The sequence below is a fragment of the Wickerhamomyces anomalus genome, assembly GCF_001661255.1.
Source record: "Wickerhamomyces anomalus NRRL Y-366-8 unplaced genomic scaffold WICANscaffold_4, whole genome shotgun sequence".
Lineage (NCBI taxonomy): Eukaryota > Fungi > Ascomycota > Saccharomycetes > Phaffomycetales > Wickerhamomycetaceae > Hansenula > Hansenula anomala.
The window spans coordinates 1,575,425-1,588,887 of record NW_017567113.1 but is presented as its reverse complement, the minus strand read 5'-3'; the positions used below and the strand labels follow the sequence as shown (position 1 = coordinate 1,588,887).

Below are 13,463 nucleotides of genomic sequence, written 5' to 3'. Positions count from 1 at the left end.
TATTATTATTCCCTATATTCAACTTGACATCTTTTCTGAACAACGCGTGTAATATCAAATGATCCTGGTTCTCCAAAGTGTTTAGATACCGTTGATTCCTGGCCTGTTGAGAGTAGTTGACCTCTTGATATTGCAACGAGGATGAGTCATGGGTATAAGCTTCCGCCATTTGTTGTTCCTGGCTGTCGTCTATCGTGATCACTTCAGGCTGTTGGGCATTGTGGATGTTGTTGGCTGGAGTTGTTGACCTGAAAGACATGACGAATAACAATTGACAATTAACCAATAACCAATAACCAATTAAATAATTAAGAAAGAGCACTTTATTCTCTCTCAACAATTACCAAATAAAGTAATATTCAACTAAATTTCAATTGATTTAACCGATTTTAAACCCACCAACCTCCAAGGCTTAGTCAGCTAAGTCCACCACGATATTTTTAAGCCCTTCATCAAACGAGTATAAAAGAAGGAGTCAGTTCTCGATATTTTTAACAAACCCACCTTCTTTTAACTATATCAATCATGTCTGACCCTTCCTCAATCGCCTCTTTGAAACCAGCATTCTTCTTACACGTTGATGCTGATGAACCTCAACCAATTTATAAAAATGCACAAGGTTCTTTAACTCTAGTTAAACTTAATGGTGGTTATACCAAAACTTTAGACCCAAAATACCCATTTGATACTGAAGTCGAGTTTGGTATTGACAATTTAACTACTAAAGCTGGTAGAGATGGTACTATAACCAATTTAGACTGTCAATTGTATTTAAAATCCAAGAAAAACGGTGGTGGTATCCATTTTGCTTATTCTGGTGTTGTTATTCAAGGTGAACAAGTTGTTGATGTTGTTCTTAAAAAATCAAATGACTCAGGTTTCACTAAGTCTTATGTTACAAATCATCCAATTGTCACGTTAGATGAGTCAAATAAAGAAGAATCTTGGATCCAAGGTAAGAATTTAATTGGGAAAGGTAGATTTACCAGAAGTGAATCTGGTAAACTAGCTGTTGAATATTATGTCTACGCTTTAGAATAGATAAAAGGCTGAACTTAGTTAACTATTTGTTCTGAATATTTGGCAACTATACTATCAAATAATTCATTTTTTTCATTATAATCAACAATTGTTGGATGGTTTGGATTTGATTTTTGTAATTCTTGTCTTTTCTTTTCAACTAATTCTTCATCTCCAATAATACTTGCATATGAAACTTGATTAGCTAAAACATCATCATTAACACCTTCTAATTCATCCAATTGTCTGAAAATTTCCTCAGCTTCTGGGAATTGATGCAATTGTAAATTTAAAACCAATTGACCAATCAATGATCTATATGATGGATTTGTATGACTTAATTCTTCGAAAAAATATAATGCACCTCTTAATGATTCACCATTTTCAACACTGTTTAGATATGCTTCAGCTAAATTGAAAATAATACTATCCTGGGCATATTCAGAAGCTTGAGAAACCTCTTTTTTAGCCAAGTCCAATTTATTTTGATGAATATATAATTGTGTCAACAACAATACACATTCTAATGAATTTTCATGACGTTGCAATAATGTAATAGCCTCATCGAAACGTTCATTTTGAACCAAATAAAAAGATCCCAATATTTGAACAATCCAACTATGATAACTTGATGAAACTAATAAATCAAAATCTTTTGAAACATCTTCCCCTTTTAAGAAATTTGTATATAATGTAAAAGTCTTGGAAAATTCATCATTACCACCTGAAACTGCATCCAAAACTTGATCATATTTACCTAGTGCCAATAATGACCTTAGTTTATACTCTCTAGCGATTTCTCTTGATTCTTCAAAATATGATTCTGGTTCAATTGAACCAACTTTATCATATTGTGCTGTGAAGAATTGTTGGCGTAAAGTGAAGAGTTCTGACATTGAGATTAGTTATTATGAAAGCCAATAAATCATTGATCAGCTACTCACCGTCGTGATCCATTTTGTTGATGTTTGATTAATGAAATTTGTTGTTGTTGTTGTTGTTGAATCTTGAATCGTGTTCTGATTTCAACATTTTGAGAAATCGATATTCGAGGGTAAACGTGACATCAAAGCCCGCCGTTCCCAATTACGAGGGTTACGAATTTATGATCAGATTTTGACATAAAGTATCAAATCTCTTTACAATTTTCATTTAACTAACCCAATTGAAACACAATGTCCAGTGAAGAATTGAATACAGATAAGGTCTATGACCCAGCCACTCAAAAGGCCATGGACTTGGCTGTTAAATTCTATGAAGCTGATCAACAATTAGACAGAAATGATCGTGAATTATTAGGCAAATTATATACAAAAGTTACATATTCAACACTAGTGTTTGGTTGGGGTGCCTTCTTTGCTGTGGCTTCTATCCCCTTTTATAGACAAAAATTGAAAACCGGTTCAAGAAAGGGCACGAATGTTGGTCGTGCATTCTTGTTGGGATTTGCAGGTATGATTATTGGTGCACCAATTGCAAGTAAATATTCATACAATTGGCAAGTTGATTCATTACAAGATACAAATTCAAAATGTTATCAAGTTGCCAAGATCTTGAAACCTTCAGAGGCTGTTAAATGGATGATGTATTATAGATTAACTGCTGATCATCCGGAACATATAATGAAGGATCCAAGATCCTTGGAAGCTGCAAAGCAAAGAGATAGAAAATTGATGCAAAATAGAGATCCAATGGGGTTGTATAGTGGTCCTAGATTTGATATGCAACAGGGTAAGAAAAATAAACAGGATCAAGAAGAAGCTGTGAAGGAAGAAGGTGAAATTGAAGGGACAAGTAATATTTCTTCATGGGATAAAATCAGATTACAAAATGGTATGAAAGAGAGTGGTACAAGTGGCGGTGGTAGTGCATGGAATAAAGTTAGACAACAGCAAAGCAACACTACCACACAGGAGAAACCAGTTAATCCATTCACTACAAATGTTTATAAACCTGAACAAACAAAATCATTTGATGAGCAAGAAAATGAGTTCGAAAAATTATTAGAAAATGAGAGACATATCGGTGAAGAAGAAGAGAAATCAAACAAATGGTGAAATATCTTATACATAGCAATCATATTCAATTAATACTATTTATTATATTCAAAACAACAAAATATACGCCTTCATAAAGCATTGTCATTTCTCTTTTCATCTTTTAATGCTTTCAATTGAGAAATAACAGTATCTAATGAAACCATTTCATTCTTATTTTGTAATTCAGCAATATCACGATTTCTGATATTAACAGAGTTAGAAAGTTCTTCTTGTTCACCAACAATGAAAATGAAATTATATTTTTGTAATTGACCAGTTCTAACTTTCTTTTGTAAAGTATTACCACTAACATCAACATCTGCATAGAAACCTTCGGCCTTCAATTGATTTGAAACTTTTTGAGCATAATCAAAATATTTAACACCAACTGGAACAACCAATATTTGTCTTGGTGATAACCAAAATGGCCATTTACCTGCAAAATGTTCAGTTAAAATTGCAGTCATTCTTTCCACTGAACCTAAAATAGCTCTATGAATCATAACTGGTCTATCAATATCTTTGGTATCTTCTGAAGCAACATCTTTAGTACGATATTCCAAATCAAATCTATTTGGTAATTGGAAATCTAATTGAATAGTGGCACATTGGAACCATCTTTTCAAAGCATCAGAAATCATAATATCAATCTTTGGACCATAGAAAGCACCATCACCTGGGTTTAATTCCCAATTACCACCCCATTTGTTCAATGCACTTTCTAATTTAGCTTCAGCATTATTCCAAGTTTCAATCTCACCAACATATTTTTCAGGTCTTGTTGATAATTCCATCTTAAATTCAAATCCAAAAATACCATAAATATATTTCAAGAAATCAAAAATATTTTGAATTTCATCTTCAATTTGATCTTGAGTACAGAAAATATGTGCATCATCTTGTTGAAATCTTCTAACTCTTGTTAACCCAGTTAAAGCACCTGAAAATTCATTACGATGTAAAACACCAAAATCTGCAACTCTCCATGGTAATTCTCTATATGAACGTTCACGAGATTTAAACAAAAGACAATGACCTGGACAATTCATTGGCTTCAAGGCATAACGTTCCTTTTCCACATCAAATGAAAACATATTTTCTTGATAATTAGCCCAATGACCTGAAGTTTCCCATAATTTAACATTAAACATATTTGGTGTAATAACTTCATCATAACCACGTTTACGATATTCAGTACGTATTAAATCTAATAAAGCATTATAAATTCTTGTACCATGAGGTAACCAAAATGAAGAACCTGGGGATAATTCATTGAAAAAATACAATTCTTGTTCTTTACCAATCTTTCTATGATCTCTTTTGGAAGCTTCTTCAAGGAATTTTAAATGTTCATCCATTAATTTTTTATCAGGGAATGAAACACCATAAACTCTTTGTAATGAATCATTAGTAGCATCACCTAAAAAGTAACAAGATGAGTTTTTCAACAATTTGAAAGCTTTAATACGACCAGTATGTGGGATATGAGGACCAACACATAAATCAATTAATGGACCATTTCTATAAATGGTTGTTGAACCACCATCTGGAACTTTAGTTTGAACTAAATAAGTTTTATACTTGGAATAATGAAACATCTTTAGCAAATTCTCTTTTGAAACAACTAATCTTTCAAATTTTTGCTTTTGTTTAATTGCATTTTTAGCAACACCTTCTAAATTTGGGAAATCAGCTTGAGAAACTGAAACTTCACCACCATTAACTGAAAATTCATAAAAGAACCCATCATCAGTTGGAGGACCAAGACAAATGTGTGCACCTAAATTACATTCACAAGCTTCACCTAAAACATGAGCAGATGAATGCCAAAAGACACGTTTACCTTCATCAGTTGAGAAATCGAAAAATTCTAAAACAGTATCTTCTTCTAAAGGACGTTCTAAATCCCATAATTCACCATTAACTTTTGAGATACATTGTCTTTCTAAAAATGATTTACCAATTTCTGAAGCAATTTGGAAAGGTGAAGTTTCCCAAGCTTTACCTTCTTTAATAGTACCATCTTTTAAAGTGATTTTAATTGATGATTTAGGTTGAGCTTCAACATATTCATTATATTCTTTTTGTAATTTTTCAAAAAATTCAATTCTTTCTTGAACAAAATCAGGTTGAGGATCTAAATATAATTGTTTTGAAGCTGCACCAGCAGATTTATCCTTCTTCTTTTTACCTTCACCTTTAGGTTTTTGAGCTTTTTGTTCAGCCGGAGTTGGAGCAGAGACCTTGGCCTGTTCCCCATCAACAGCGAGCTGTTCGATCTTCTTAGCGACTTCTTCCACCATTTGTACAATGCCAATTGGTTGAACTTTGATGACTCTTTCAAAGAAATCTGTTGATTTTTTGGTTGACGTTGGACTTTTTTTTCCTGTTTTTTTCGGTACACGCAAAAAAAAATTTTTTTTGAAGAAATCGCGAATGTCGCGAATGCGTTTTGCAAAATGAGATTTTTTTTTATTTTTCTTTTTTAAAAAAAAGTGAATTTGAAGTTGATTTAAATGTTTTTGATTTGAAGAGTCATAAATCGATTTGAAAGTGTGGAAATGGATGTGTATGTTGATTTTGTGGAGTGTGAGTCACAGAAGTTTGACTGACCCCTTTTTTTAGCGTTGAAGCTGGCGACACAGACTTTGTAAAGCCAAGTGAAGGCTCAAAGACAATCAGTTTGACCATCGATGAGGTGAATGATAACGCAGATGAGTTGGTGGAATTGGTAAGTAAATGACAGGTTTTTTTATAATAGGCTAGGATTAACAAAGATAAAGAGAGGTGAGGGTAGATATTTTGGTGCTTCAGATACTCCGAGTGGACCTGTTTGTAGTAATTGTCATCAGAGAGGACACAAGAAGGCTAATTGTAAAACTGTTGTCTGTATGGCGTGTGGTATGGTTGATGATCATTATTCACAACATTGTCCAAAATCTATTGTATGTTCAAACTGTGGAGAGAAGGGCCATTATAAAAACCAATGTACTCAAAAGCAAAGAAGAGTTTATTGTCAAACATGTTCATCAACAAGACATTTCAGTGATAGATGTACAAGTATATGGAGAAGTTATCTTACAACTAAAGATTCAGATCGTAAAATGGGTCTTCCAACAAATATATATTGTTATAACTGTGCTGAAAAGGGTCATTATGGTGATGAATGTCCATCAGAGAGAACTTCAAGGGTGCCAAACCTAGATGGATCTGCATTTTCAGGTCATAATTTACCACAACAACTTAGAGATAAATATTTCTCACTGCATAAGAAACGTAGAAGAGATGATGATTATGATGAAGATGATAGATATAATGACAACTATAGTATATCAAGTGATTCCAAGAAGGATCAAAAGAAGAAAAATGGGTTATTCAATAGAATCAAAGATACTTTTAAACGTAACAAAGGTTCAGATGGCTATGATGATGAAGGTCCATCGAAAAAGAAGAATAAACCAAGCAAGAAAGAAATACGGAAGGCTCAAAGTACGCCTAATTTTAATAATAGACCAATTCATAAATCAGGAGTCTTACCACCACCTGCAGCTAATAGATCTTCATTAGATTATCCTAGAAATCCAAGCTATAATAATGGTTATCAGCAAGGTGGGTATAGTAGAGTTGACAGTTATAACCAACCATATAATCAGAGTTATAATAACCAGAGTTATAATCAAGGGTATAACCAAGGTTACAATCAAGGTTATAATAATGGGCCTTCGAGATCAGGATACCTTGAACCAAGCCGGTCTGGAGGTCCTGGAGGAGGCTACAAAGGAGGAAGATTTAGACAAAAGAATAAAGGCCCACGGTATTGATTCAGTATTGAAATACACAAGATTTGATATTTTTTTCTGTAGTGGATACATGCTTCCGATGTTGAAAAAAACGTGAAATTGTTCAATATTTTATTGGTCAAATGAGCTCAAAATTGGATGGAAATGAACAGGAAAAAGACTATAATCTTGAGCATCTACTAACTAAATAGAGGAGATAGTCCACTCTATAGATCATACGCCAAAGGATCCTTTCAGTTGTGTTCTTCATTCATTTTTCTAGTGTGATTTCTATAGAAAAAGAAGTCAAACTGCCAAAAGAAAAATTGGAAAAAAAATTGGTCATAGAAACAAACTCAACCATTAACCACATATCCAACACGGTAATTCATATATTCTTCAATCCTCCAAGATGCTCAGATCCACTGTGAAAAGATCATTTAGCACATTAACACGTCGCTCTTTGCTCGTCAAATCATCATCAGCTCCATTATCCTCCAGAATAGTGACCCGTAACTATGCTTCCAAAATTGTCCCATTAACAAGTGAAACTTATCCAAATGTTCATCGTGATCAAAGATATAAAAAACTATCATCTCAAGATTTAGATTTTTTCAAATCAATCTTACCAGAATCAAGTATAATCCAAGATTCAGATGATTTATTATTTTATAATGAAGATTGGATGAGAAAATATAGAGGTCAATCAAAATTAACATTAAAACCTAAAACAACTGAACAAGTTTCTCAAATTTTGAAATATGCAAATGAACATAGTTTGGCTATAGTGCCACAAGGTGGTAATACCGGTCTTGTTGGTGGATCCATCCCAGTGTTTGATGAAATTGTATTAAACGTTTCAAATTTAAATTCAATTAGATCATTTGATAAAACTTCAGGTATCTTGAAAGCTGATGCCGGTGTTGTTTTAGAAATTGCTGATCAATACTTGGCTGAACACGGTTATATCTTCCCATTGGATCTTGGTGCTAAAGGTTCTTGTCATGTTGGTGGTGTTGTGGCAACTAATGCTGGTGGATTACGTCTATTACGTTATGGTTCATTACATGGTTCAGTTTTAGGTTTAGAAGTTGTATTACCAGATGGTCGTGTCCTTTCATCATTAGATGCACTAAGAAAAGATAATACTGGTTATGATTTAAAACAATTGTTTATTGGTAGTGAAGGTACTTTAGGTGTTATTACTGGTGTTTCGATCTTGTGTCCTCCAAGACCACAAAGTTTTAATGTTGCCTTTTTAGGTGTTGAAAGTTATGAAGCTGTTAAAACCACTTTCAAGAGTGCTAAACGTGAATTGGGTGAAATCTTGTCAGCTTTTGAATTGATGGATTCTAATTCTCAAGTTTTAGCAAAAGAACATTTGAAAACTACACATCCTTTAGAAGATGAACATCCTTTCTACGTTTTAATTGAAACTTCAGGTTCAGATGCTACACATGATCAAGAAAAATTGGAAAAATTCTTGGAACAAGCTTTTGAACAAGAAATTATTAGTGATGGTGTTATTGCACAAGATGAAACTCAATTGAAAAACTTATGGAATTGGAGAGAACAAATTCCTGAAGCTTCGACTATTGGTGGTGGTGTTTATAAATATGATGTTTCATTGCCATTAGATCATCTTTATGGATTAGTTGACGCTGTTAGAGAAAGATTAATCGAACATAAATTATTAGGTGAAACTGAAGAATTCCCAGTCATTGATGCTATTGGATACGGACATGTTGGTGATGGTAATTTACACTTGAACGTTGCTGTTAGAAGATATACTAAAGATGTTGAAAAAGTCTTAGAGCCATTTGTTTATGAATGGGTTTCATCTAAAAAAGGTTCAATTTCTGCTGAACATGGGTTAGGATTCCAAAAAAAGAATTATATTGGATACTCCAAGAGTGAATTAGAGATTGAATTGATGAAGGATTTAAAGAAATTGTATGATCCAAAGTTGATCTTGAACCCATACAAATATATATAATTTATTGACATAATACAAATTTAGAGGTTATTAAAATTGTTATGGGACACAGTGCCATAACCTTTATTGTGCTTAAAAAAGTAGAATCTTGAAATATAAATAAACAAAGTATGGGAAACTAGGAAACGACTTGTAAGGCTACTAAATATATTACCATTCCTTCAGAAATGAAGATAGCCGCTTCATTGGTTCAAGATGGAAGTTTGAGAAGTGAGTTTATCTGAATTGTATCTGTTTAATCATACTGACACATTCAGTTCTTGATATTTCACCAGATATGAAGCTCAGAAAGTCAATCCAATTAGATAAAAGAGGCAGAGACTTGTATATTCAACAAATCACCTCGTTCCTACATCTTGATGAACAGTATATCGCGTGTGCCAGAAGAGGTGGATCTATCCAAATCTACAAAGTCACTGATGATGGCATCACTCTAGCGTTTGTCTATGGTAATAATCTATATCTTTATGGAGACACCGAGGACCATTTCGTTTCCTTGATCTATAGAGATGATTGCATCCATTCATGTTCATGTTTGGGCAAAGTTGTCATACAAAATGTTTGTCCAATCTTGAATAGAAATCATGTTGGTGATTTCCAAACATTAAACTATCTTTCATTATCAGTCAGTTCACCTGTTACATGTTTAAAACTTCACCCATTCCATAAATGGGTCAGTATATCAGGTGGGAAAGATCATGAAGTGGAAATCAATGATTTTTACGCCCTGACACATCTTTGGAAATCTAAACATACTAGTCTGTTGGAGGACTTATACCTTGATGATGGAGATGATCAGACAAAATGGGTCCAGGATTTAATGATTGTTGGTTCAGATCCAACTTCACCAAGAAAGATAAAATTGGTTCTTGCTAGTAAGTTTGGGAAATTGATGTTGTTTGATACAACTATTTCAATGTGTCCATTATCTGTATTGGAAATAACTGTCAATAAAATGTTTGAAATTGGTGATCATAATATCTTGACATTGGACTCTTTTGGTAATGTTCATTTGATAGAGATAAAAAGCTTCAAGATACTTCAAACATGGCAGGGCACTATAGAAACTGGTCCAATGGCTTCAATGGAATTAGTTCACGATGGTGATGATGATTATATCTTATTCATTGGAGGAACAGGATCAATAAAGACATACAGGATCTCATCAACACCGCATGGATATGAAATCACACCATTAACAAGGTTCAATTTCCGCAAGAAATCTATAATACCAACAATGACAGTATTTTAATAATCCCCTTCACTTCTTCTTTTTAGACTTCTTCTTTGTAGTCTTTTCATGATCATCACCTTCAACTTTCAAAAATCCACCATTCCTCAAACTTTCCACAGCTACAGTAGTAATATGTCTAAATCTCGCAGGCCCTAACGCAGTACCACCATACCATCTAGTCACCACAACCAAAACATTTATCAAATGAGACCTCTCCAACAATGTCATAATTCGAACACCAGCACCACTCTCACCACAATCACTCATACCTTGATTAGTTGGATTAATTTTACCCAGTTTTACATCCTCAGTACCTGTTCTCCAAGCATGCATTGTCTTGTGACTAGCCTTTTGCAATGATTTGTCATTGGCCACTAAGTCCTCCAATAGTTTGTTTATATCCTGGCCAGGCTTAATTATTGTAGCACGACCTTGAAATTTTGATTTTCTATCTATTAAAACTTCAGATTCATTCCAATTAATCATCTGATTTGTTAGTCACTTCTCTGATAAAAAGGCTATAAGTTTAACATACTCTCTTGACACTTTTATGGAATTGTCGTATCGAGATCCTGGGCATTTCTTTGGCATAGAACTGAATATATAAATGTGTTAAACCCGTTGGAGTTAGGAAGAAACTTATACGCTCTCGGTGAGTTCAGGGTAAATTTGGGTATTTTGGTTTTGTTTACACCATGGAACAATACATTTTGATGCCATTTCATGAACAATAAAGAATCAGATAATAAAAGCAGGAAGTTGAAGAAAGATGAGAATACTAGTGTCTGATTTGGCATCTGGTGGAATTGCAGGTGAGTGATTTGGAGGAATTGGAAAGGGAGTGAAACTAACTCTGGTGTACAGTTTATGAACTGAGTGAAGAATTGGTGTTTGTAAAGAAGGCTCTTTTTGGATGTATGGGCAAACAGCATTATGTTCAGCAGTTTTGCGAGTTTGTTAAAGACGGTACAAGATATTTATTGGTTGGGAGAAAGGGGTTAACTGTCCAGATCTTTGATATTGATAGGAATTTTAAATGTATCTCCACAAAACAATTAATGACAAATCAAGATGATTCAGACTTCTTTATATCTTTGGATGTGGTGCATGGTGAATTCAGAGCATCCACTGGGCTGGGCTATTGTTATTTCCTCAATATCAATTCATTGATCAATTCTTGCTTCAATGATTTCTCAATGTCTTTTGGATTACAAGGACCAATAAGTTTTTTCAAAGTTTTACCAGCATCTCAAGATTCTCTAGTTATAATAGGTGGTAAAGATAGAGAGATTACTATAGTGGATGTTGATTCTCATTTAACAATTTGGAAATCGAAAACTCCTAAGAAATTGGATAAATTATATCAACCATATATTAATAAAGAAAGAGAATCAATATGGATCCAAGATGTTGTTATAGTGAAAGAAGATGGTGCCGAAGTTAAATTTATAGCTGCAACAAGGTTTGGAAAGCTTTTATTTTTCAATACTGAAGTATCGAGATTACCAATTGATGAAATTGAAATTGGTGAAAATCCAATCAAACATTTAAAGCTAATCTCTGAAAACACATTATTCATTGCGGATTCATTTGATAATGTTACTCTATTTGATATTGATAATCAAAAAATTATAAACAAATTTCAAATGAAGACAGGTGCCCTATCTTCAATGAGTTATATAAAGCTAAGATCTGCTTTACCAGAGTTGAGAGAAACTGAAGGGGTATTGACATTTATAACAAGTTATGTTGATTCCTCCTTAAGAATTTATAAAATTGAAGACGGTTATAAAACATTATTATGTGGTGTTCGTTTAGGAAATCGTCCTTCACCAAATGAAATATTTCTCATTGAAAAAGACAATATACCGAGTACTTTGGCGTCAAGCTGGACTGATAATAAGAGAATAAGGACAAATTGAAATTATGGGTTATGTATAACGAGATTAATGAAATGCTACTGATGAAAATGTAATTTGTAGAAATCATTCATTCATTAAAAATCAACCACCTTTTGATGCAACCATTTCTAATTTAATCTAGTTAGATCATAAAAAACACACCCGCTCACAGTGTAACCATATAAAACTCCTTTGGTAATAAAAACAAAAATAAATAGAAAAAGAAACCAATCAAAACGAATGACACTGGGTATCATGAACTGATATGAGTTGTTCCTCGGCCCTTAGGACCAAGGTATTCAAGTGTGGTTTATTTCCCTCTAGGTGGATGTTGTTGCTGTTGATGTTGCTGTTGTTGCAACACTTCTTCATAATCAGGAGGATTATCATTACTAGTTGATCCATAAAATTGATTATTAGAATTTGATATGATTTGTTCTGAACTTGGAGTACCAACTCTTTCTCTGATGATAACCCTTGGAGGACCTTGTTGCACTCTGTGATGAGATGGGTGACATCTATACACTTGGGCTTCCTCATCTATAACCACATAACGTATAGGGTATTTGGCTATCACATAAAGAGCATATATCACACCTGGTATATATCCCAATATACTCAGAGCAATACTGATTAATGACTCAGCTGAACAAAGCCCACATTTGACCCAGACTGGGAATGGTGGGAACACTAACGCTAACAACACCAAGATACAATCACACATAACTATTCTCTCTCTCTATTCTCTTTATAATCGATTATTGATTTATTGTTCAAAGTGGCCAAATTTAAGGCAAAAGTTAAAAAAAAACTGCTCCTAAAAAAAATGACTGTTTTCATGGAAGGGGCCACACAAACGGCGGCTTTATCCGACTAAATAAAATGTGTCAAAATTTGAGCTTTGAACAAAGAAATTAAAATGTTGATAACGGTGATTTCCATGATTTAATTAAACCAGAGTATCATCATCTTTTAGTGACATTGGGCTATTGTCTAGCTGGACACAGGATGTGGAATCAACTGAATCGTCAGATTCACCACTCTCTGTACGTTCAATGGCCACAAATGCTCTTCCCATTTCCATCAATGGATAACTCGGACTATTCAACTTGATGTATTTCCAATCACTTGGTTTACTGACAAACCCACCATATTCACATTGTGCAATCACAAATATGGAGTGTATCACAGCAGGTATGTATCCTATGAAATGCCAGAGTAGGTTTAGCAGTAGTGAATGATCTTTTCTTATGCCCTTTGTGATGATGACTGGTATTGGTGGGAATATTAATGCTAGGATTATTAACGTGTAGTTGTTTATGAAATACATGTTTGAATTGTTCACGCCTCAAATGATTTTGACAAAAGCAGGCTATGCTATTGAATATATATACCCATGATCAATCCCTTCAAATTGTTATAAGATGACTATGTTGAGCGTTTTCTTTACGTTTACTAACGGTAATAGTGTAAAGGTGACTTTTAAACCCACCC

General features: G+C 33.7%; 9 protein-coding genes across 9 annotated transcripts; 4 read left to right on the top strand and 5 right to left on the bottom strand.

The window, feature by feature from the left end:
- Nucleotides 1-50: 50 nt before the first annotated feature.
- Nucleotides 51-1,041, top strand: WICANDRAFT_69634 (DUF3237 domain-containing protein; the record flags this gene model as incomplete). The annotated part of the gene is made up of 1 exon (XM_019184176.1): nt 51-1,041. Exon 1 carries the CDS (start codon nt 526-528, stop codon nt 1,039-1,041), a length of 516 nt encoding a protein of 171 aa, XP_019038476.1. The 5' UTR covers nt 51-525.
- A 14-nt stretch (nt 1,042-1,055) lies between these two features.
- Nucleotides 1,056-2,272, bottom strand: SEC28 (coatomer subunit epsilon; the record flags this gene model as incomplete). The annotated part of the gene is made up of 2 exons (XM_019180462.1): nt 1,965-2,272; nt 1,056-1,909 (listed from the first exon to the last, which is right to left on the bottom strand). The coding sequence occupies exons 1-2, from the start codon at nt 1,975-1,977 to the stop codon at nt 1,056-1,058; spliced, it is 867 nt and encodes a 288-aa protein (XP_019038475.1). The 5' UTR covers nt 1,978-2,272.
- On the top strand, nt 2,253-3,077 carry RCI37 (Rci37p; the record flags this gene model as incomplete). The annotated part of the gene is made up of 1 exon (XM_019182014.1): nt 2,253-3,077. The coding sequence occupies one exon, from the start codon at nt 2,253-2,255 to the stop codon at nt 3,075-3,077; it is 825 nt and encodes a 274-aa protein (XP_019038474.1).
- Nucleotides 3,078-3,148: 71 nt separating this feature from the next.
- THS1 (threonine--tRNA ligase THS1) lies at nt 3,149-5,362 on the bottom strand (the record flags this gene model as incomplete). The annotated part of the gene is made up of 2 exons (XM_019185800.1): nt 3,149-5,217; nt 5,251-5,362. 2 exons carry the CDS (start codon nt 5,360-5,362, stop codon nt 3,149-3,151), a joined length of 2,181 nt encoding a protein of 726 aa, XP_019038473.1.
- A 258-nt stretch (nt 5,363-5,620) lies between these two features.
- Nucleotides 5,621-6,880, top strand: WICANDRAFT_63761 (uncharacterized protein; the record flags this gene model as incomplete). The annotated part of the gene is made up of 4 exons (XM_019183605.1): nt 5,621-5,628; nt 5,685-5,790; nt 5,843-6,004; nt 6,059-6,880. 4 exons carry the CDS (start codon nt 5,621-5,623, stop codon nt 6,878-6,880), a joined length of 1,098 nt encoding a protein of 365 aa, XP_019038472.1.
- Nucleotides 6,881-7,113: 233 nt separating this feature from the next.
- On the top strand, nt 7,114-8,776 carry DLD2 (D-lactate dehydrogenase; the record flags this gene model as incomplete). The annotated part of the gene is made up of 1 exon (XM_019186448.1): nt 7,114-8,776. A coding segment is annotated over exon 1 (1,505 nt), but the record flags the coding sequence as incomplete, so codon positions are not given.
- Nucleotides 8,777-9,671: 895 nt separating this feature from the next.
- On the bottom strand, nt 9,672-10,949 carry WICANDRAFT_94348 (uncharacterized protein). Its single transcript, XM_019186447.1, has one exon. It carries the CDS (start codon nt 10,552-10,554, stop codon nt 10,096-10,098), a length of 459 nt encoding a protein of 152 aa, XP_019038470.1. The 5' UTR covers nt 10,555-10,949; the 3' UTR covers nt 9,672-10,095.
- Nucleotides 10,950-12,279: 1,330 nt separating this feature from the next.
- WICANDRAFT_63756 (YqaE/Pmp3 family membrane protein) lies at nt 12,280-12,693 on the bottom strand (the record flags this gene model as incomplete). Its single annotated transcript, XM_019183604.1, has 1 exon — nt 12,280-12,693. The coding sequence occupies one exon, from the start codon at nt 12,691-12,693 to the stop codon at nt 12,280-12,282; it is 414 nt and encodes a 137-aa protein (XP_019038469.1).
- A 225-nt stretch (nt 12,694-12,918) lies between these two features.
- WICANDRAFT_79780 (YqaE/Pmp3 family membrane protein) lies at nt 12,919-13,299 on the bottom strand (the record flags this gene model as incomplete). Its single annotated transcript, XM_019184949.1, has 1 exon — nt 12,919-13,299. The coding sequence occupies one exon, from the start codon at nt 13,297-13,299 to the stop codon at nt 12,919-12,921; it is 381 nt and encodes a 126-aa protein (XP_019038468.1).
- Between the last annotated feature and the right edge of the window lie 164 nt (nt 13,300-13,463).

Bases quoted from the DNA above. Each gene is read 5' to 3' on its own strand.
- WICANDRAFT_94348 (XM_019186447.1), bottom strand. From the start codon at position 10,554: ATGATTAATTGGAATGAATCTGAAGTTTTAATAGATAGAAAATCAAAA.